This window comes from Anoplopoma fimbria, chromosome 13 (assembly GCF_027596085.1).
Source record: "Anoplopoma fimbria isolate UVic2021 breed Golden Eagle Sablefish chromosome 13, Afim_UVic_2022, whole genome shotgun sequence".
Taxonomy (NCBI): Eukaryota; Metazoa; Chordata; class Actinopteri; order Perciformes; family Anoplopomatidae; genus Anoplopoma; species Anoplopoma fimbria.
The window spans coordinates 1020167-1045357 of record NC_072461.1 but is presented as its reverse complement, the minus strand read 5'-3'; the positions used below and the strand labels follow the sequence as shown (position 1 = coordinate 1045357).

Genomic DNA, 25191 nt, shown 5'->3' with positions numbered 1-25191 from the left:
TCTCAGTGTTTACATATGTTTCATCACATCTAGGTGGAGTCATGTTATATCATTGGCAAGAGAACAAGCTCAAATATGTGACTAAATTATTTTACTGATTCTTATTAGAGGCAGTGAAGAGGTGAACGGCGAGAGTGACATTGGTTATTTTATAGAGCTTTTCTTTATTTCTTTATTCAAAAGCATGGTCTTTCTCATTGTTCACATTATTTACATTATTCAACTCATTGCTGAGTGTCAGTGGTATTACTGATGACTTTGCAGTAGTACTCTGCTGCTCTCATAAACCTAATAAAACGACTGGCAACAGGTTCAGCCGGCATAAACAGATTATCATGGGCATATGCAGCTACCTGTTCCACTAACCATAAAGAGAGCAAGGGAAGTACATATAATAAAGACGCTCTGAGAAGGAGAACTAATGCACCTGCAACTTAGCAGACATCATTTCATTGCTCAACGTGACACCTGCCATTCTATTGGTCTGGAAATTTTGACAGTGTAATTGCAAAAGAAAATCTCAGAGGAGAAATTTAAGAGCAAGATGTTTCCAGAGGCACACAGAAACAGCCTGAGTGTGAGGAAAGGAGCTGAAGTGCAGGAAATCCATACCAGCAACAATATATCTGTGTGCAAGCAAACAGTTTGAGCAGTAGCAGAGAAAATCTAAGGGCCAACAGGAGTTATTTGAGTGCGACGACAGGTTTAGGAGGGAAAGCATTAGAACATCTATCAAATGCCCTCAAATTGAAAGACCATGCACTTGAATAACGATAAGAACCAAGATGCATGCTATTTTGTCATTACAAGAGATGTGAGCAAAAACAAAATGGTTGTGATGATCAAGAGTAACTTATTACATTCTAGAAAATAATATATTATTATACTGTGTATAGTATTTTAATGGAGAATAAATCCAATAATCACAAGTCATTAGAATCTGACTGAAAAGTGACTCTGAAAAGAGTGTAATTAGACCAATAAAGGTGCTAAATTCCTATTTAAGAGTGTCCCCCTGCGCCTCTCAACACGGCTTACAGCTAACAGCGCAATATCTTACAAAAAGTTGTTTGAAGCTTAACTAATCAGAATATTGTATAGAGAACCTTTAAACATGAAAGTATAAAATCAGCTTCGTCTGAGTAAACAATGCTGACTGATTCACAGCTGCCAGCAAGCTGCGAAATAAGCACCAACACCGGCCTGCTGGGAAAAGATGTCCACTTCTTCACATTGAAGCACCCTCACGCACACCAGGAGAGATACTTGAAAAACACTACACACAAATGTACCCTTTTACACATCCTTACCCATGACATATCACTGCAGGAGAGCTGCAGCGAGAGGACATGGGTGACAGGAAAAATAAATAAAAAATAGTAGGTGAAAAGAGATGCAGCTAGAAATGTCTGAGAGGGCATTAATGTGTAGCATTACTGACAGTAAATGCAAAAAACGGTGCCGAATAATATAAATACAAGCATGAAAAGGAATCTATTCTAATAAATGCTGTGTTGCCTTCAAGACATGATACCTCTTGAACTATCTAATGACAAGACTAAAGCAAAATGGTCCCATACCGCCTCTTGGAAGCAAAGACACTTATCTCTAAAACTGCAGCAACTCTCTTTCTCCGTCTATCTGTCTCTCTTACTGCGTCACACTGGGTCGATATTCCCCAGACACACATCACTGGCTCAGCATGCCACAGCGCCAGCTTTATGGTGCAATAAACACACGTAGGCTGAGAAGTATGAAATGGGAAAGGTTGGTTTTGTGGGTGGGTGGTGCCTCGATATGAGGGAGCGTGGGTAAAGCAGAGGAGTGATTGCAGTGTTGCTCTCGTGGCAATCCACCCCCATATACTGTATGACATTATAAATATATATTTTTATTTTCTGTCATTTGTTCCCCACAGTTGGGTTAAGTCCATAAAGAAGGCAAGAAAAAAAGTTATTGAATGTGCCACATGGGTGCTTATCAATGGATAGGTACAACATGTGTTGTACACTGATGAACTGGCGAAGGTCGGTAGGTGCTGTAGGTGCTAAAGAGCAGCCATGGAGGACACAATGTGACTTTCTAATGTTACTTTTTAACTTGAGTTGCATTACTGGTGAGGTGTGGGGGCTCAATGTATGAGGTAAAAGCCAATTCACAAAAGTATATTTTAAAAAAGTTTGTAAGTAGTTTTTTTCTGATAAATCAAATATAAATGTAATAGTAACCAGCGGCAGTTTAATGTTTTGCAATGTTACAGAAATTAAGAGTTTCTGAATACACTGTGATGGAATTCAGCACTCAGCTTTCAAAGATTCAACATACTTTGTTCAACAACCCACATCAGCTCTTTCAGCTTTGTATGTTGAGGTTCCTGAACCTGTCTTGACAAGGGAGACCTCTGAAACTGACATCATAGCAGGTCAAAACACCCCGAACCAGCCATGCCAGGAAACAATCAAGTGAACTCCAATAAAATACATCTTATCTTCTGGTAGACTTCCTACTAAACATGATTTTATTAGTAAGACATCACACGTACAAGCTTAGTTTTGAGTAATGGGGGATAAGGTCAGGAGGTGGCACCAAGTTAGATTCAGGGCATAGGTTACCATAGTAACAGACACAGACGTAGTAAACCCTGTATCTGTAACAGGATTTCTAAGAATGTTGACATAGAGGACATGGTTAACTCCTAGATTTTCATTTTTGGAGTTAACCCCCCAGGCCCTGGTGGGTGTGGGTGAGTGGGCAAGTGAGTGAGAAACCCAGTTCATATCAAAGTGTAAATCTTTTAATCTTTTATGACGCTATTACCAACCGCTATCACTGTAACAGTAGCTGAGAGGGGATATAAATGTGTCTGAGTGAGGACCCAGTGGCGCACTCAGCAGGTAATTTTGGCTTGGGTGTGGCTCACAGGCGGATCTAAAAGCCCCTGATTGACTTGTTTTTGCTGCTCTCTGTCCTCCTGACAGGCCGTTGAAAACATAATCCACCACACATATATCTCTCCTGAACACCTAATGGACAGCGGCCATTAAAGGACAGCTCAGTGTCTCTCAGGCAATAAGCCAGGCTACCCCGCCAGCCACCTGAGTACAATCTGATCAAAGTGTAAACATTTTACATTGTGATTAAGAAACACAAAATGATAATCCAAATCCTTAACCCAATAGTTACTTAGTTAATAACTTTATTATGGCATTCTACTTGCATCTCTTCAGTTGTAAGATTTAAGTGCTCATATAGCCTATGTGCATATTCACATATCTATTGTTATACAAGATATTTTAAAACCTACCGGTAATCTGTTCTGTTTGAACAACAAATGTTGTTAAGGTTGTTGCTCAATGGCTTATTTTGGCCTTGCAGTTGCAAAATGTGAACTTTATTGTTATACATAAAATGTTTTTACATTCAAACTAGTCCACATGCAGCAGCGGCACACATATAGGCCTATGTGAATGTGCCTGGCAAAAAAATGGAAATATGAAACTGATCATCGGCTAACCAGTGATGGCCCATCAGCTAAAAAATGTTTCGATCAGCGCCCGATTGATCGGTGTATCTCTAGAATGTTTTGCATTTGAAAGTTACTAACTAGCATGCCAACACCTATATAGACAGAGAAAGTAAGACACATCACACTAAAAAAATATATGATTATATTAATTCCTTGGTATATCTGTAATATTCATGTGCAAAGCAAACTGATCATCCATAAGTTTCTCCAGTCCAGAACGCTAACAGGCCTATCAATGCGTTCCCACATTGCAAATTGTAGCAATATGCATAACCATATTTTACTGAGGCAAGTGCAGACACTTCTGTCCCATTCATAACATACCAGCCTTTACCGATGGGAGGCAGTGTGTCTCCATACACACCAAACACTCACACTCAAGGGACATATGTAAAGCCATTCCTACTCTGTGTTTAGCTATTTTCTAACAATGTTTTGCAACAATAATGCCAATTGTTTTCCAAATTTGGTTTGTTCTGTAAAAAACACATTTTCTGTTGTCAGTATATCACTTGCGCTTTGTTGCTACTGTCAAATCAACTTGTTCTGCTGCTCTCTACTTTCCTCTCTTCCTTCCTTTGCCTGTCTCCCCATATTCCGTTTCTCTTTCAATCCCCTCCATGAGTTAGAGTAAATTACTTTACTTTGTCTCATCCCACTAACTTCCAGTTCAATTATTTGCTGCCATAAGTACTTAGTGAAAGTTATGGCATTGCCATATTCTCATCGTATCATACAACAGCCTGCTCACTCTTAAGAAGGCACGATTTGCCTCTTGGTAAAACGAAAATAAGATTTTCAACAAAAATGATTGAGCGTCTAGTGTCACAATTGTAGGGCTGCCCTGAGCTTGTTGTTTTTGATATGTAGAGAAAATGTAATAGACCGATTAGATAACATGAATGTTTATGTGATGAAATTAGATACCACTTGAAATTGTTAAATGACATGCACCAGGCAAATGTAGTACTGCAGCATCGTATGCAGTCTAGTATAGCATAATATAATAGGATTTTTGTTTCTATTAGTTCCAGCAGTTGAGCTGTGACGTAGCAAACACAGTTAGTTATAGGGGCAGGCTGAAATTACAGAAAGGTTCATCAAAGTCCAATGCATTCATTTAAATGCCAGCGCTGCCCTGGTAGTAAGCAGCGACCTAAAGGCCTGCAAGTATGCCTCCAAATGCTCAATACAAACCCCTGAACAAAACTGAGGATTGATTTATGGCACACAGATGCACTCCCACACAGAGGAGTGGTCACTCCATAAAAAAAAAGCACCACCACTTCCTCTCTAACTTTTCATTACAGAATCACTATCTTCCTCACACATATACATAAGCACACATAAGTGCAAAGGATTGATGAACTTGGTCATTGGCACTTTCATTCACACAAACAAATACACACATGCAAGGCTAGACACCTGCCTAGTTTATTGTTTTGAGAGTCGGCGAGACAATAAAACAACTAGACAGAAATGTCAGACATGAGGTCTCGACCTTGCATTAACATTTCTGGAGAAACAAATGGGGACTCCTGTCTGTCTGAAACAGTGGGAGGGAGAGCAGACAGCATGGATGCTGGAGAGAAGAGGTTGCTGCTGCAGTTAAAATGACATAATATGAAGATAAGGTCATGTTCAAACTCTACACCATGTAACAGCAAAGTAAAGCCTTGTAATAAGCTAATGAAAGGTGCTTACTGACTGCAGGGTGAAAGACGATAAGGATTATACAGGCTTGTGATTAGCCGTACATTTCTAAAATAAAAAGCTCTTTTCCGTTATAATGGCTTCAACTGATGTGTGGAGCAAGTCATTATCCAGCTTCCTTATTTTAATCATTAATCTGTAGCTATATTACACATTCATGATCAATAGCTTTCTGTGGCAGTACAGGGCAGACAAACGGCCCTGAATTATTAACAGATAATATATGAGCAGGTAATTACATTTCTACAGAGGACAATGTGATATGTTCTAAAAATAAGTATCATACTCCATGAAAAAAGATAAACTCACGGCTTTGGATGTTACAGTAGGTCACTGCAGTAAAACATTCCCTAGGTGGTATGTTTGTTCCTGTAAAATTACTCTAAGAAAAAAATAGCAGGGTCAGCGCCAAGCAAACTCAATCCAACCAAGCATTAGATAAAAACACAAGCATAATTTCTGATTGGTGGAATATTGAAAGTATGATGTGAACTGGAGTAAAGCATTGTTGTGCTGAGACTTACTGATAACATTTTGAGTGTTAAAATACAATGAATATGGATGACAAACCGCATGCTGCTAGCATCAGAAAGCCCATCAATAATGTATAATGTCAGTATGAAATCCTGCTGATTCAAAATATGAGAAAATTAATATTATGATTATGATGATTAATTATGATGAGTGCCACAAAGAAAATAACCATGATAGATGACTTATCAAATGTTGCTGATGGCTTTTTTCAGGGACTGGTGGCTCTTCAAATAACATCTACACATTTGTTTTCACTGCACTTGCTAACTTTGCCAGTCACAAAAATCTTAAATGAAAGGGTTTCCTGAAGCAAATAACACAGCAAGTGCTGCGCCATTCCTGGATAAAAATAAACCTCTGCCTAAAAACAAATCAATAAGCTTTTATGAAATCTATCATTAACATTCAGAACAGAGAAAAACACCTACACAAGTCAGTTTGTTGGCCAAAAACATGGACAATATTAAACATAATACATTTACTCTTCTTGCATAACGCTTTGTTGATAAAGGCTGCTTTGGCTGCACCCGTGCTCTCCCTGCAATATCAAGGCTGCCCTGAAAAAATAATAATTGTAAAACTGTTCTAATTCAGTGAATAAGATACATTTCTAGGATAACAAGTATTAAACAGTATTGGAGATTATATATTTTGAGTATCTTTATTTGCAAGGAGCTGCTTACATTATGATCCCGCAGACATGTGACCGAGCAAAGTTGAGCTGATCTCAAAATTCCACATAAACCTTTTAAGTACGCACTGAGACATAAAAAAAATGGCTTCACCCTGAGAATGAAGGAAGACAAAATGATCCCTGACTATCACTTAAAAAGGGAAACTGAATCCCACCATAAGTAATAAAAGTGGCACCATTATAACCCTCCGTATTAACCTTATAATCAAGTGGTCATTCTGAACTCTTCCTTCCCCTGGCGCTCACTGCTTCACTGATAAAGGAGGACCTACACATTGTTGGCCAACACATTGCCTTTGAAAAGGGCGGCTATTAAGAACCAAGCCATTAGAGAGGCTTTCTGATGCTTCTCATGAGATGTGAGAACAGGAGAGGAGAGAAATGTGGTGGAGCTGCCCATAAATCCCTCAGTCATGCTTGAGCTGCAGACCTGGAACAGCCTCATGCTCAGATTGTGGGTACTGCCTGTGAATGCACATGTGAGTGTGTGTATTGTGTGGGAGCTGCTGGCCTATGTGTACTGTCAGGATTGACTGATGGTTGCAGCTCTGGGGTTTCCCATTACCCAGAATGCAACCCGCCCAAGAGGCTGTAAAAGGCAGCTAAGACAAGAATCTTCATCATGGGATGCTGGCAGATGGACTGAGAGCCTGTCTCATTAAAACTGCACACAGACACACATACGAATGCCTCTGCCTCTTGCTGCTTTATGCTGAGAGAAGTTTACTTCGCTGTCCTCCACTGACATTAACCCAAAATGAACCGTCATTAATTTTGCGACGTGATCTTGCTGCAATTAAAATGCAAAGCTTGAGATACCATAACAGTAAGATTTCTTGTTTAATACAAGCTGAGCTGAATGAGCAGAAACAAAAATAAAAGCAGAAAACTAGACAGCATGTGAGAGAATAGCATCAGGAGGTGAGAAAGCAATGAAGGGGACTTGAAATAAAACAAGAGACAACATGCCAACTGAGGTGTCAAGCTCTGGTTCTCTCACTGCTTTCTTAAGGAACTGTCGTGCGGCAGACGAGGTAATTAGGCTCGCTGTAGACTCATCGGTCTCCACACTAACATTAGTCCTTAAATATGCACACACACAGCCCACATGTACCGTCTAACAAACACAAACGCCAGCACACTCTAGTAGCAATGTGTAAGGATTAGGAATCACGATATTGCTGCACATAACCGATTATAGCTACTGCAACCAATAGTTATAGACAAATTACACTTATTTTAACCATTCACAAAATTATATTAAATATCAAGTCTGCAGAAATATATTGTGTGGAGTTTCTTTCACATCAGAGATTGGAATACTGTGTCTAAGGTAAATGTATCTGAACGGGCGATGGGAGACAGCAGCTTGGGATAAAGAATTAATGATAGGATGCACCAACCAGTCACATAACAACAACAGCTGAGCGCTTCCCAATGTCTACACACTAAGAAATCAAGGTACAGGAAATGGACCTAAAATGGTATATATGCTTTGTTTCTCCAGTTATTGTACATCCTACAATTATGATTATTAATGGCAAGCAAAAAATGATGTCTGATTTAAAAAAAAAAAAAATGCGATTATTCAGTGCTAGTTTCCATCTTTTTGATACTAGCTGAAATTGTTGTTGCTATGTAAAATTCTTCCTAATTGACTGTGGTTATTAGCCTGAGAGGGCAGCACAGGGAAACATTCAAGCATAAAAATTCAAAGCATTTTGAAACATAATAAAACATAATAATTATGATGACTTTGAAAAGCTAGAGAGGTTAAATTCAACACTTGACCAAATACTCATAGATAAATTGAACAAATATGCATATGGTTAAAACACAAATGGTCATAGCACAAACAAATATAACACACAAGATCCAGATGCAAAGGGTTATGTTTAACAAAGTCAAATCCATCTTCACCAGTCTCTAGTGTCAAAGACTGATCGTAAAAAGCTGCGACAGCTGCATTGTTTTCACATTGTGTGTGTCATTGTGGCAAACAAAGGTGGCCCTATAGACACCCTCTCCTAAGGTAGCTAGACACAGCACAGAAGTGGTTTTGAGTACTTAGCCAGGTGTTTTATTTCTGTCTGTCTGTCTGTGGACAGATGTCGCCATCACAATAGCATCACAACTGTGAGAGTTGCAGTCACAGAATTTTACAGGTGTGTGGTCCAAGCAAGTGTTCATTTTGGCATCCATTTAAGATCAAGTCTTAGTCTGAAGACGAAAATGCTTTTTAGTGTTTATCCTTCATGGTTTTAGTCGACAACTCAAATTTCTGTCACGGTTTTAGATGCCGAAATGCCATCACATTTTAGTCAACTTTTAGTCATTACATTTACTTATGTTTTCTCTCTTAATTTTGTCAGCTATTTTTCTTATTTAGTCTCAGTCCTGTCAAATGTCTCATCAGATTATATTGAATATTTCAGTCAATCTTACTCTCATGTTATCATTTAATTTCATTAATATCTGATAAAAAATGTAGACCGGCTGATCTCGCACCCACACAGATTGTATGAGAGCCAAGCCGCCCAACCAACGTTAAAAGTATGCATTAATCAACCACCCGAACCCTACCCAACCTGCAAATCGGCAGCATAATGCATTGTACAGGACTGATGGAAAAAGGACAGATACAGCCTGAGCGCTTAATACAGAAAAGACATGACTAACTTTAAAGGTTTAATAAAGCAACAATCCAAGCAACCAAAAGTCAGATGGTAAGTTAAAGCTATTAGATTCCTGGTAAACACACTGTCTGAGTACTGAATTGTTCGGGCATTACCCCCACTAGGGATACACTGATACGGATACCAGCATCATATCAGGCTCAATACTGTGCTCATGTACTCTTATTTGGACTCGTATTCCACTTTTTGGCAACTTGATGCAAACTTCTTCTGTGAAGAGTTTAAATGGTTAACAGGTTAAATCCATCATTTATCGCCTGCTGCAGTGTATGCGCAAAACAGGGGGGCTGTCCGGGACAGTTACAGTAGCAGCCACAATGTTGCGTGCATTGTCGTGGATGCATGCAGCCACTTTCCCAATAATTCTCACTGCAAAAATTAGTTTAGCTGCAAGGTTGTCAGCTGTGTGTTTGCCGGGCATACTCTGTTTTCAAAAGTGTATTAAAAGGCCGATGCACTGTGTCTGTTGCAAGATGGGAAGTGAGGCGATCGTGCCTTGGGCTATGGAAATGCTTCACATTGTGTACCTCAGCTAGAGGGAACTACAAATAAAGAGAGGGCAGTGTGTTTTTATCTGAGGTCCCCTTCTAAGCTGCAATATCATCAGAGGCAGGTGTAAATGAGCAAAGGCAGGATTAGAATTGAAACCACATCATCAGGGTAAACACATATGCTGTACAAGCGGTTCCTTGTTAATACAACTGAGACATGCATATATCCATTTCATTCATCCATATCCAATGTTTAATTTTCTTATCATGTCATAATAATAAAAGCATGTTCTGTGCTGGTTAGTCCTCCTGGCAACACATTGTGAAATGGTTTGTGCAGGCTGGAGAGAGACTAATGATAATGCCAGCAAGTAATTGTGGTTGTATTGGAAAAAAAAGCTCCCAAATGCTCTTGTTTGTTTAACACCAGAGAAGCGAGTGAGTGATATCTCCTTACTCCTATCAAGGAGTCTTCTGAGGATGAGGGAAATCCTTCCTTAGAAGTCTGTGTACTGTAGCTATAAACAAACCTAGCACCACAAGAAGAACAGAGAATAAACAGGTGCTTACAATAGATTGTAAATAGCTATCCTGAATATAGATAAACATATACTGTGCAAATTATAAAGTAAATAAATCACAAAAAAAAGACTCAACTTTAACTCAAAAGGTAACATGTTCAATTAGTAAGGAAATAAGGATGGACATTTGTCAATCAGTTTTCTCACTCAGTACAAGTTACACAAGGGTGAAATACAGTATATTACCATCACAAGGACATAAGATACAGATATTTGTATAATCATACACTTGTCTTTCATTATATCAGAACTGAACACTCACAGACTTAAGTTGACATCACTTGGATGCTCAGTGGAAATGTAGGAGCCCAAGAGGATGCAAGAGCTCAAAATGCTTTGAGGAGCAAAGACCTTATCACACCGAGATGCATCGCGAGAAACGCTGCGCACCTGGCGTCAGAGCACTTTGCGCTTTCTAGCAGTTTGTAATAGCGTATAAAAGTTAAGAAAGAAGCGATCATGTCTCGATGTGATTGGACAACTAGAGCCAAGGCTTTTTTATGGCAAGTAAAGACAGGCTTATATTTCATACAAAGTTTAATTAGTGTGAGTGCTCTATGTTTAATCCCATTTATAAGCAAAATATGTAATATATATGCCTGATTACCATGACCATAAAGGGCTAAAAAAAAAAAAAAGGCTGAAATAACAGCCAAGAGAACGTTTGGACACAATTTTATTGTTCTTCTGATTTCAAATGTTTTGCTGCCATTGCTGATTCTCCACGGTCTGTCGTTAAAGGCACATTATATGTGTTCCCTTACAGAGATTCCTTACTTGCATCTTCTCAAACTGATGATATTCTGTGATAGCAATAGATCCTTCAATTGGATGTGCGAGTTGTCCTTTTCAAGTTGCCCTTGTTCCCTCGAGCAGGCATAAAAAAAGTTCCTTTTATGACCAAAGGACATCATTGAAAAGAGACAATGGTCTTATGTGGAACCGGATGGGCCTCGTCACTACGGCACCCTCCCTCTTTTGCTTCTAACAAGTCAACCTTGCCCATGGGTGCATACATCACTTTGATGCATGGACTAGGGCTGCTGTGTGTAGTACGGCAATCCCAGCACATGCTATATTTCACAGTAATATTGCACTTTAACTGAAAATCAGCGCTGGTTTAATGCCACACCAGTTAAGGTGAATGTAATGAAGTGATGAGCATGTCTGTCTGCCTGTTGAAGTCTTACTTGGTTTCAACTCAGTTGTATTTAGTTTCACTTCCAAGTTCAATGATCATTTGAAACTCCATAATGCATTTCTAAAAAGACGTTTCCTCTAAATACTTTGCAGACAAAACTGGAAACAAAACTGGAAACCATCATTGTCATTATTATAATTCATGTCGGGATTTTTGGTGAAACGATAGAAACCAGAACGGCTTCTCACAGAAAGCTACCTTTATTCAACAACCCAGCTCTTCTCTGACAAGGGAGCCTAGATGGATTGGTGAATGGAAAATCCCACCAATCTGATCGGTCTCCTGCGATTTATTCTAATATTTAGAAAAAGTACTCTCTAAACACGGGGGACAAAACAACATGCGTATCAACACTGATTTTTATTAAGACATTATTGCTCATATTCAATTTAATCCACTATATTTCTTCTTATTTGACTGTTTCTTCCTCATTATAATGAGCTGTCTAGACGGACTTAGGACAGGACAGGTGAGCTGTTCGCCTCAACGTTCATTATCCCGGCAGACAGGAAGTCAGCCATAATGTACAGGAGGGAGCAAAGCAGCTTTTTTGGATCTGTCATCATGGTGACTTCTACAAGCACTAATGAGACCCCTAAATCCATCACTATCCAAACCACTGTCTGGGAGAGTTTCTGAGAGAATCTCTGACATTGCTTGTTTTTGCTGGCTGGCCTTTCCACTATGCAGACATAACTGAGTGCTTACAAACAGAATAAGAGCTGAGTTCAGACAGCTTCCAGGCTGCACTTAAAATCACAATCACTCGAGAGGATCAGAAAAACACTGTTTAGCAGAGTGGTTTAATAGTAAAACCCTACCTGGGGAGAGAGAGAAGCGAGAGATAAGAAACATAGTAAAATATGAGAAAAAAAGAATAGAGGTGAAAAGCGGGAGGGGCGGTAGTGCCAAAATGAATATTACATTGACAAAAAAGAGGCATATATAAAAGATAGGAGGGGACACCTAAAGATAGCGGACAAATAGAGGATACAATAGCATAAGACAGTTCAGTTCTTTGAAGATGGTAGCATCCTGTGTGCTGGACTGCCTGTGCCAGTGACAAAGCAATTGCTTTTATTAGGTGGGCTTAGCTGTCCAGTCCGTCTCCCAACATAAAACTCAAAGCTGTTGAGGTAACAGGAAGTATAAACAGAGCTCCTACCTGTTCGGTCTCGGATGGCCAGGTTGTTCCCTTTCCTCAGGATGATATCCAGCTGGTACATGGCTGGAATCTGAAGTTGAGGTGGGGGCTCTGCATTACTGGGTCCAACTATGTTGATGCCCTGTAGAGAGAAGAAGTTAATATAAGTCATACAGGTTTACCAATGCAGTCCAACTTACTCCAGCCTTTTGACTTTAAAGACAAAAAATAAGAAAAGAAAAATATCCCTCTATTTGAGGAAAGGAGAGAAGACTTAGAGCACATATATCAGGGAATAAAGATATATCTGTGAAGAAAATATGAACACAAACTAGATTATTTTCATTGCTTAGCAAGAGTTGACATGTTTATGTCCAATGTGCGCAATCAGCGAGCACAAATAAGACATTGGACTATTAATTTCGGTAAAATAAGGTTAAATTAAATAATCAAAATAATAAATGTTTTGAGCTAAATAAAAAAAAAAAAGGTATAAATGGCAAACAACGGATCTAATTGATTGACATTAATCAATGATATGTGTCACGGATTCTGCCTGGTCACATATTATCCTTTTCATTTAGTTGTGTTTCATCGTCATTCATTGTACTGTTTATCATGTTCTTTTTTTTTCATTTCCTTCATTTTGTTTATTTTATCGTTCATTTATTTTCTGTTTAGTAGTTTAGTTATGTAATGATTCCAATAAATATTTCATTTATAAATAACTTGATCATTTGATCTGAGTGTATATGAAATAATAGGTCACGGTACACCTTGAGAAGAACTGTTTTCAAAATTGGGTGGCGTCCAAAATTGAATCATATGTTAAATTCAGTTAAACTAATTGTGGCTTATAGCGTAAGCTGAGCACCATCATTCTTGTATACTAATATATGGGTTTATACATCATAATTTACTTTTTATTAATAGTTCCGTATCTTGATATTAATTAATTATTTATTAAATCTGCTACCAGCAAAAACGCTAAGAGAGAAATTCGTCATGCTTTGGAAAGTCAGTACATTACATCGAAGGTGTACTCATAGCAAGCATGCAACCTCCTTGGGAAGCTTCTGAGTGTCTCTGTGGCTTTACATGTCACACTGTAGCATTGAGGTCAGTGCTGTACTCCACTTTGACAGGAAGCCCCCGATGGATCTTATAGTGGTTTCCCTTATCTTTATTATCTTTATTATCTTTATCTATCTTTATTTTGTTGTATAGTATGTGTATTTATTGTCTGTGTAGTTGTATAGTATGTGTATTTATTGTCTTTATTATTGTCTTTAGTTGTCTATGTGTCTTTATTGTCTGTGTAGTTGTATAGTATGTGTATTTATTGTCTGTGTAGTTGTATAGTATGTGTATTTATTGTCTGTGTAGTTGTATAGTATGTGTATTTATTGTCTGTGTAGTTGTATAGTATGTGTATTTATTGTCTGTGTAGTTGTATAGTATGTGTATTTATTGTCTGTGTAGTTGTATAGTATGTGTATTTATTGTCTGTGTCTGTGTAGTTGAGCTGCTGCAACACTTGAATTTCCCCATGGGGATCAATAAAGGAATATAAAAAGCTAAGGGCCATTAGCAAGCCACATGATGAACCAGGCTATGCACTGAGATCCACTACAGCTTACTTTCTTTCTCTATCTCATCTTATTTTTATTCTTCGACCCTCATTTCTCTCTTTTCCACATTAGACAACCCGTGCGTGGGAAGTCCTGTCATGTCAGCTATCGCACTCTGAGATGAGGCTAAGAATAACTATAAAACGCTCAGAAAAATGCCAGTGGGCCACTGAGAGGCTACAAACAGACTACCAAGGCTACTGTAGCACAAGAGCACTTCCCACTAAAAAGCTAAATTCAGGGTCACAACACAAATGGAAAAGAAAGGAGAAAGAAGACCCATGAGGAGGTTCCCCAATAACTCATTAAAAAGCACTCTTACACATAATGCTGTTATAGCATTTCATGTTATTGTCATCAACATGGTTTCCCTCCAGAATAATGTCTTACTGCACTAAAACATAAACTGATGGTCAACAGAAATCCCTGTAATAACAGTGAAGGATGGATAACTCAACTCAGTCTGTATTCCTACATGTGATGGTGCTTTCAATTTATTGATTAAAAACAAACACATTCAACACCCCATGTTTGGGTGAAGGATGATGGTGTTATGGGTAAATACGGTACTGCAGCCTTGTTCTTCCATTCTTTAGGGACAGCCCTACACTGAGGCTACCGGTCAATAATAGTGAGTATATAATTACACAGCGGTCCATGTAGTCTCAATGTATTATAACAATTTTCTTAGGATGCCCTCAGGAATTCCTAATATGATGGTTTATAAAGAATGTTCTGCTTAACTATCATTTGAGACATAATCTACCTCAAATAAGATAATATTTGTAGCAGAGATTGTAGGAGATATTTAAAGCATTATACCATTCACTGAAAGAGATACACAAAAGGAAATCCAAAAAACAAATGTAGTAAAAACATACATTGACAAATATCCATATAGAAAAACGTCTCTACTTCTGTTACTACTACTACTGTTTGTAGTTCAGGCAACAGTATATCAGCACTGAAAGCTTAATAATTCATCATAGTCATGATTATGGATATCAAAATGTTTGTGTGTGGAGAGTAGCACAGACAACACAGAGCAGCATTTCAAACCACAGCAGCTTGGTGGGAAATTTGTGGCTGAGCTTGGAGCTCCCAAATCTCTGTGGAAAAGTCAAACCAAAACAATTTCAGTTTCACAGCACCTTCTGTCAGACAAGAAAAAAAACAGAGGGGGGGGATAGAGTGGACCTTTTCGGGGAAAGGTAATACTGAAGTAAAAGAAATGTGCAATCTGTTGAGCTCAACAAATATCTGGAGAAATTCAATGTGAACATTCAGGGACAGATAGAGTTAAAGCTGTGTTCGGATAGGTTAAACCTAGGGTCAACAGTGAATGTAAGCCACTGTAATTGAGCTGTGAGTGGATACAACCAATACAACCAAACAGTTGCTGGGGTCTGACCATGTAACATTAAGCCCTTTTGTCTACGAACGCAACTAAAAAACAGGGACACAGATCAACTAACTGTGTTGGGTCACATCACAACCCCCAGCGATTAAGAAAAAGAGGATAATCCCCGGACACACTGTGCCCACAGAAAAATGTCAGTGCAAATGTTTTTTTTCTTCTCTGTTGCACACATATGATATCGTCAGTACTTTTCAGAAGTATTTGTGTGTATGCTGTGCGGTATTACTTACAGACACACAAGCCAAAAGCACATACACCCACAGAAGCACAAACATTATAGAGATAGTGCAAGCTCTTTGAGTGAGCGACAGTACAAATGATAGGATCAATGAAGTTTTTGCTTAAACAAACAAGCAGATTAAATAGACAAACAGGCTGCCAAGCAACAACTGTTAAAACCATGTAAAGAAAGAACGAAGCCAGCCGTTAAAGAATATGGTTACTTTACGTTGCATATTGAAACGGGTTAGGAGGGCGTCACAAGTTGGTTTATACAACAAACAATAGCAAATATATATTAGAATATTGGCAGGCTACATCTTTTATGTTTCCTGACTGATGAAAAATGCTTTACATTGTTAACTCTACTTTGGATGAAATATTTATTATTTTCCGCCACAAATCTTAACCACTAGAAGGTAAACATGGAACAAGCTGAAATAAAGTAAAAATAGGTTGAAGCTAGTACTGACAGTGACATAATTACACACACATACACACTCGCCCTGGTCCATCCTTTGGGACAGACTCTGCCCAGAGGATTTGTCTCTATCCGTCCCCTGAGTCCAGACAGTAGACCTCAGCCCATTCCTCTGCAAACTGAGGCGTCAACAGAGGGAGCCACACACTTCAGACACACAGAGACTACACATACACACACATTCAAAGTGAAAGAAAATAATAGGAAGGAAAGAAAGGGCAGCCCAAGGTCCACCCCACTCCACCTGCCCAGTGTTCCCCCCTGTGATTCCTTGAATCTGACAGAGAAGTAAATAATTGCTACCAAAACCTAATGTTCAGTCTCTCTCCAGTCCCAGAGGGCAATAAACATTCTGGGTGACCTTTCAATCAACAGACTGCAATGAAGTGTAGGAAAAATGTGCACTGACATACACAATTTATTTGCAATTAAAGTATTCAGATGTGACAAACACATGATGTATTCAAAAAAGAAGGTAACAAGATTGTGTTTAAGCTTTCTGGGCACAAAGATTATTTTATTTTTTAACTCATAATTGATTTAAAATGTGCATACTAAAGCTTAAATTATCCTGATCTAAACGAAAAATATAACAATGTCTGTGCAACGAAATAACATTTAGCAGCAAAATGTAAATACAGAACAGAAAGGAATTCCATTACAGTTGCATGTGGCACCCACCCAGTGAGATTCAACGATCAGAGCACTTAAAACTTTCATTAAATAATCCCTGGAGAACTACAATGGAAAGTACTCTGTGTATTTGGACACAAGCCTTCGGCATTTCACAGAAAACCCTTCTGACTGAATCCCAACTGAATCCATTAAAATATCAATCAATATCAATTTCCTTTTCCATTAACTTAATACTACTTTGAAACAGAGCTCAAGATTGCATTGAAAATATTGATGGAAACATTGCATCCTTCCATCATCACCAGGGGGCCGTTTGTATGCATATGTGATTGCATGCACAATGAATTCATGAAACATAGTCATACACACAATGAATCAGAGACTGGAAATCTGATCCTTCATCAAGAACTGAGACAGATAATGTATCACACTTCTGAAATGAGGAGTGTAAATATTCAATAGGATATTCCACATCAGCCAGACACAATCTGCTGCTAACAGCCCAAGAGGAAGGGCTGTAAAAGGTTTAGGAGTAGATTATCTGGATATACTGCACCCGTCTCAGCTCAGCCCCGGGACACGTTATGAAGTCATAAAAAGTACTTAGTGAAACAACCTCGCTTCTATTGACTCCAATCCAATGAACTTTAAATAAAATTACGCTGTACAGTACAACTCACAAAGATCCCACACACAATGCCACAGCTTGATTAGAGTAATAGTTTTACGAGTTAAAAACATATCTGGTCATAACAGAAAACTAACTGCAGGTTTTGGTGTTGAGATAACACATTTTACAGCACGGATATATTTTCAATGACACATTTTTGCAGCAAACTGAAACTGAATGCATGACCTTTGGATATATTTTGGGTTCAATCAATTCAATAACTGTATGCTACTGAATCTCCATTGTTTAGTCAAAGGAACTCACAAAAAGGAAACACAAAGCGAAGTCAGTGTGGCAATTGTCAAAAGACTAAGTTGGTCATCTAGCAGCTCAAAATGTTCCATCTTTTTCAGCACCAAGAGTGGGCCGCCAATAGTGGCTTTTCACCAAGAATGTACTCACAACCCACACATGACCCATACCTTTCCAATCGCTTACAAAAGTGATCCTCAAGCTCTGAACGAAAGTAGTCAGTGGTAAAAGGTTGAACCCTAACCCCACAAAGGAAACGGGGGTAGGTATGAGGTTTTAAACCTTTTAAAAAAGCTAAAAGTAGGCAATAGGCCATGATCTTCTGTTGTCTATTGGCAAGTGGAACGGAATCTTTATTTTTCTGGTGTCGCGTTCAATGTCACAAATGAGCCTAAAAACAGGGTTAGTAAACAGTGAAAATGTTTCGGTTGTTAATTATTATTTTTTTAGGTCTGTACAGATTTAGTCTCTATTTAAAATGTTCAATGGGAAGACTGACAAAGATGATTAATAGGAAAAATGAACATTCCTGCCAATGGAGTCTGGTAGCTTTGATAAGCGCATGTAGTGGCTGCTTCTTTTCATTCATGAATTAAGGATTCCTTTTTGACCAAACCGGTGATTGAGAAGACAGTGGAAAGATCAACAAAGACAGTTTTTATGATTCTCAATTCTGTCGAGTTTAAATTAAGTTTCTTTCCACCACAATCAGCTAGGTAAAATTACTGTCGTGATTGAAAAAGGGCAAATATTAGCATGTCCACCAGGGTGTCTTGTTTCCATCACTGCAGATCATTGCTAGAGACCATAAATACCTGTGACTACTGCTGAGTCACCTGTCCCAGAAATGAATGCCGATTGTAACTTTTCACACTGAAGAGAAAAGCCAGATGTTAGTGGGGGGTTTTTTGCAGTGAGAAAGGGGCTTATGGCTGTGCTTTGCCATTGTCCAAGTCTTTCTTTGCACAGAGCCCTGCAGTTAAAGCTTGACTGCTGCTTGAAATAACTGAAATGACCTACTGGGGGATGTTTCTGAAAGTTCACATTTAACATTTAAAAAGGGCGAAGAGGTTAGTAACAGCTGCTTAGTAAACTTTCGTTTTAATATCAACCAGAGTCAGATATTTCTTATTTTGGATTATATAGGACAGTGGTGTCTTTATGGAGAAGGAAGCCTGTATTTAGCCCTGGGCACTGTGTGGAGCCAGACACTCATTTCTCAAAGAGATGGCAGGTAATTTCCAGGCTCTGCACCTCCTTCCCTGCATAACAATAACCTGTTCCTGCTTTGCTCATTAACAAGGCTGTGTGACACTTCCCCTTCTGTTAAAAGAGACAGACACTTCCCGCTACTAAACATAAAACCTCTTTTTGGTCTTTGACCGTCCACTTTTATGTCCAAGAATCCTGTCATCTCAATAGTTCTTTTTATCTACCGTTATCTTTCTGTGGGTCAAAAAAACTAAAATGCGGAGGGATTGTAAGAGTGTCATATCAAGTACAGTCCATTAGGTTGGACCAGATCAACCCATGCACATCACGTAAGGCAGCCAAGAGGCTACAAGGCATCTTTTAGAAAATAAATGTATTTATTTAATACACTTAAGTAGAAACACTATCCCTTAATAGATTGATTTCTGAGTCTTTTTATTAATAATGAATAAAGGATAATTTGCATAAGTCATTTTCATTTTAGCCAGCTGTAATGCGACTTACTCCTGGGCTTATTCTTTTAGTGTAGAACTAATGTGAACAAATTCATATACTCATACACAGTCCATTTGATTCAATATCATGCTTTTCGCTGAAAACCAAGACCCGCCAGCTCCTCAAAGGTCTAAGCTGAAAATATCTGCTGTGCTGCTGTACATTAATCAAACCACATGTCGAGGCACTCTAAGTAAATGTGGCTCTTTAATATAACTGAAATTGATCTCATAATGGGAGCTGGGTAATTTAATCAATTTAACAATTTAAGTAATTCATGTCACACCGCAAAAATAATCATACAGATAAGTAAACATCAAACCTTCACAGAAACCCAAAGATGCATTTGGATAAACCACTTTGTGTTCAGGGTGATTTGAGGTGAGTAAAAGGAAAACAGGTATCTTTTCCTTCATTATTTGTTCTTAAAATGTACTCTGTATGTGCCACACTGAGAGTGACCTAAAGGACATAGCCAAAACCTAAGCAAGTGTATTAACTTGCAATTCATCACACATCAGCCAATAATGTTTAAGCAGTGCTGTTTTAATGACTCCGGCCCCTGACTTGTGATAAGTATCTGCTTTAATGTCTGGATGAAAATATTAAACTTAAATATGCTTTAATAATTGCAACTGATCTTGTAAACAGGGAATCCCAGAAGTTGATGATTATTAATTAATTATAAAAACAAGGAAACTGAAAAATGTAAATGTAGTTCATAGAGCAGATGTTTATCAAGGGGGGTGAGAAAAACTGGCATTCTTCATAAGTCTGTATATCTTGTCTAATCTTTGTGAGTTTTTTCCTTTAGGGCAGGGATCGAGGTCTGCTACAGGCAAAAACATAAGATGCTGGATAAGTGTTGCTACGCAACCACAAAAAAATCTCAAAAATAAACTTCACATATAGAGATAAAACATATCCCCTGTTTTCCGTGATGTACACAAAAATAGTGTATAAGGTGTGTAGAAAAAGGTGTGTGTAACCTAAAGGTCTACTGAGCCTAACCCAGTAGTGATATTTCACAGGCCAATCCAGCGATCTCATTATTTCTCTTTATGGATTATTTTTCAACCACAGAGCCTCTTCCCAAGCTTTGCCTGCACAGGGTATGCAGTCATCCATCAAACAGAGAGTTAAAGATTTCAAAGATGAAAAAAGAAAAAAGCATGCAAGTGTAGCACCATGCACATCTGCAACACCTACACACAGATACATTAACACATTTGGCATGTGCACAGGGAAACACAAACTGATTTGAGTGTCATTCACACTTATCAAAGGAACACAATTTGTAATGAACACCACCAGTATACCAAAGAATACCGGCCTCCATTTTTGACTTAAAGAGAATTTAACATAGTATTAGCTGTTGGCTATTTACTAACACGCGAGGCAAAAGCACAGGTCACAACCTCTAATTATACATCCATGGTCTGTGGTCTATTGCATATCTATTTTAGAGGTCCTTGACATGAAAAAGTTTGAGATTGTTCTCAAAATCCCAAACATGCTTGATATTTCTACGGACCTTTTACTGGTGTCCTTTGAGAATACGATGGTCATATTCGGTCCCAAATGGCAATGCGTAGCATTAATTTTGCAATTTCACTGCCAGTTAGCTTCAACTTCTTATCAATTTAAGTAATTTGCTTATACACACCCAATCTTCTCTCATAGATGTGGTGCTTTGTAATTTCTACCCTTAGCCTCTGACGTACCGGCTACCTAAAACAAGTACAGGCACAAATGTCTGAACACAGATGCAGTGAACAGACACATAAGGAGGCTGAAGCAGGCGGTTGAGGTTGTCAGTGAGGCCTATTGAATAGCTAGAAATGTTTCTTACATGTAGCCGATCTAATTATAGTACATATGGGGGAGGCGAATAGTGAGGATGAAGACATTCAGGTTAAAGTTGTTTCCAGCTCTATGTTATAGTACACTACAGTATATTTCTCCCTCAAGAACCTCTAGGAAAAGATCCACTGAAGTGAAGTGACAGTGTGATTTTGTTGTCTATTATGAAAGTCAGAAAGCCCCTTTCAGTCTTTCACAAGCCAACATTTTTTGTCCATTTTAATCAAACTCTGGAGCTACTCAACCCCTGATGTGGTGTGTTTAAGCATCTGTGAACGCAATAATCGTACTCTGGTGTGGTCCCAAACCTCCTCTTTTAAGCCGACTTGGACAAGCGCACAAAAATGCAGGCTGCCTGCGTAGGCATTTGTTGAGATGGAGAAAGGTCTTTAACTCATTCAAGATAAACTTGTCTGACAGGATAAGGGATCCGCAAATCCTTTTTAAAATTTGGTCTGCTTTAATTTGTTGAAATAGAAAACGAGCCAAAAGTATCCAATTCATTCTGATTCAAACTAGCCAAAAGGGCTATGGCTCGTGAAAGCAGCCTCAGCCTCTTAAGTGTGTTTTTTGAAAATAACACAAAGCCAACAAAACCAGCTAAGACAGAATGCTTTAAAATTGCCTATATGCAGAACTGGGGGAAAATAATATTTGGTTACTGTGTATTAAACAGAAATATTCATAAAATAGGTAAAATATTAATCAAAATGAATAAATTGAATGTGCTAGAGAATTTTAGCATCACATGACATTATTGATGCTTTTGAAATGTACCTCTTAAAATTATAACTACACTGGACTATTGGTCATCTACCCCTAATAAAAAATGTGACCTCAAATTAATGGAGTTCTCTCTCCTGCTCTTTAACTTTCTTTTTCTCTCCCTCTCACTCGTAGACTTTGCGACAGTATCACAATCACAATTACAATTTTCCCCTGCCATGTATGAGACGATATTAATTAATTATTAATTATATTAATCTAAAGTTGGCACAACAGTTTTTGTGCAAACCGCTGATATAGATAAATATGAAAATAGTTATCTTTCTCATCACACAATGTCAGTCTCAAAGCCTTGAAAATTGTTCTCCATTAAACTTTTCCAGCCAAATAACCTGTTCCATTAAATACCAATATCTCAGGACCATTACTGACCCCCTCCTCAGTATGTGCAGCGTCGTAATGTACAATGTGACAGAACACAAAGCCAGTTCAGGGCTCGGACAGGTAGACAGCCAACAGCCACTCGGCTATATAATGAGGTATCTTTGGTGTGTTCTTTTCCTTACAACAGTTTAGAAGTGCACTGTACAAAAAGCAGGCTTCTTCACTGTCTCTTATAGCATCTTAGATAGAAGAATAAAGACAGTCTCAGCTTGGGGTAATGAGTCTCTTGATGCAGCAGGTGTAATAATGTCCTGCTGACAAAAGCTCAAACACCTATGTGCTTGAATAAGTGACAGTTAAAACCCTGATAAGTAGTGGGAGTCAACAGTCACAAATATATTAACACCTTAAATTATCTGGCATTAATGTCTCTCCTAGCTCATAAGCTTAAAGATAGCTTAACAGCCCATATTGTACTTTTTCACAGTATATCAGTTGTTTGTAACGGAATGATTGAAAGCCAGAGACACAGAGATGGAAAGCAATTACTCGACTAAAAAGCACAGTGACGAGGTGAATGAGAAACCAAAAAATTGTTCATTTGTTGAAGGTCAGTTTAAGAGATATGTAAATCCAACTATCTGCCTAATTTTCAAAGTTGTAATCGATATCACTCTGCACATTGTTCCCGAAAGGACTTCAAATATGCTTAGTACCTCAACCAAGATAACCATTACTTTCCAAATTGAATACTATAGGTACATACTGCAGCTGCTCTTACAAAGTACGTACTGTTGCATGCAGAATCCTTTTGATTGTGACATATGACTACATCATAACATTGTACATTGAACTTTGACTAAATATTTTTCTGGCATACTGAATAGTATGCTAGTACGGCCATTGGATCACACAGCACAACTTTTGGAGCATTTTCAGCTGAGAAAGAATGGCTGCAATCAAAAGGTAAAAGAAGAAGAAGAAGTTCAACTACGGTAATTGTATCAGTCAACATCAAAGAACACTACTCCTGAAAATGGTAAAACATATATATCATAAAAACCTGACTCCAGCTTTATACACATAGATCTATAATAGATAAGAGGAAGCATCACAGCTACATCATCGGTCCCATCTTGCTGCAACAGTTTTGTATTCTGTTTACTGCAGCCCAACAAATAACTGCATTTCATAAGAACTATGCCACATTCACATTATGCAAACCAAATGTGAAAGTGGAAATTGCACACAATAAGGCTCACAGTAGTCTCTCATTCATTTGCGGTCAGAAGCAGTAAGCCACTTAAAAAGGACTTTTGTATGTGTGTGCAGTATGTGGGGTAGTCAGCCTACACATGCATAAGTATTTGGGGTGGAACACGGGGAGAAAGAGGATCAGCTGAGGACAGAAGTCTCTGAGCTGACTTGTATTTCCTATCTGCCTCCTTTGACATCCAGTTCAGAGCAGCAGGAGTGTTGCCTACATTCCTGTCAAAGCACATAATGATATCCGCAGAGTTTTCCAACCCCGAGGACAATGTTGAGCCTACTGCAGGTGGACAGACACTGAGCTTTTTATTGCCTTATAACACAATGCTGGTCATTTTGTATATTTACCCATGTAGAACTAAACACTAAATTAAGTATATTTATTTACCAAAAGATAAAGGATCATGCACTATGTAGTCCCTAACCTAAGTGTGATAATATAATCCCTGACTGTTATTTGTGTTTCGGTCTATGTTATTTACTGTTAAATTTGCACTTACATTCAAGTAAGCTCAAACAAGTAGAGAGGAAAGCATCAAAAAAGACTGACACATTCTCTGTGTGTCACTTGACAACTTGTCTGAATCCATTAAAATGATGAAAGTGCACCTAAGGCTTGAGTGTGCTGACAGTAAATGCAATGTTGTGCATATATACCATTATGTAACATCTCCTCTTTACACTGCAGCAATGCTATGGGGAATTGTAAGACATAGTGGCTGTAGTTTAAAGCCTGGTTAATGTCCAATAAACATGTTAAGCCTTAAATAAAAATGTTTAACCAGAACAGAGAAGAAAGAAGGAGAGAGAGAGAAATAAAGATAAACAGACTGAGAACGAGGAAAGAAACAGTTGGAAGTGGAAACATCTTCTCTTTAGTCTCTGGACCATAATAAGTCACCAGACTAATGGCAAAGCCCTTTTGTGCTGCTCCTCTTTCTAACATCCATGAGATCATTATCAGAATTCTCATTCTGATCTCTCTTACCGTTACCCCAGCTGCCCTCCATGTGTGACTCTAATCTAAAGCTCCATACCAAGGATTTGAACCCTCTTTCTATCCTTCCTGCTAACTGTGTCAAGACCCTCCCTCCTAGTTGCACCAGATGTCAAGGCTTGGCCCACTTTGGTTTATGGTGTAATGGGTGGGTGACCGATAAACATGTATGGGAGGAGTTCAGAGGCGAGTAAATCACATGGTGAGTAAAATTAAGTTCTAGTCTGTGTGTGTGTGTGTGTGTGTGTGTGTGTGTGTGTGTGTGTGTGTGTGTGTGTGTGTGTGTGTGTGTGTGTGTGTGTGTGTGTGTGTGTGTGTGTGTGTGTATACAGTCCCTATGTCTGTGTGCTTAACCA

General features: G+C 38.5%; 1 protein-coding gene across 1 annotated transcript in view; it reads right to left on the bottom strand.

The window, feature by feature from the left end:
- mctp1a (multiple C2 domains, transmembrane 1a) overlaps nucleotides 1-25191 on the bottom strand; it is a 125387-nt gene that overhangs the window by 67558 nt on the left and 32638 nt on the right. The window contains exon 2 of the mRNA XM_054610540.1: nucleotides 12602-12722. Within this exon, the coding sequence (XP_054466515.1) occupies nucleotides 12602-12722 (121 nt within the window). The remainder of the gene's footprint in view (nucleotides 1-12601; nucleotides 12723-25191) is intronic.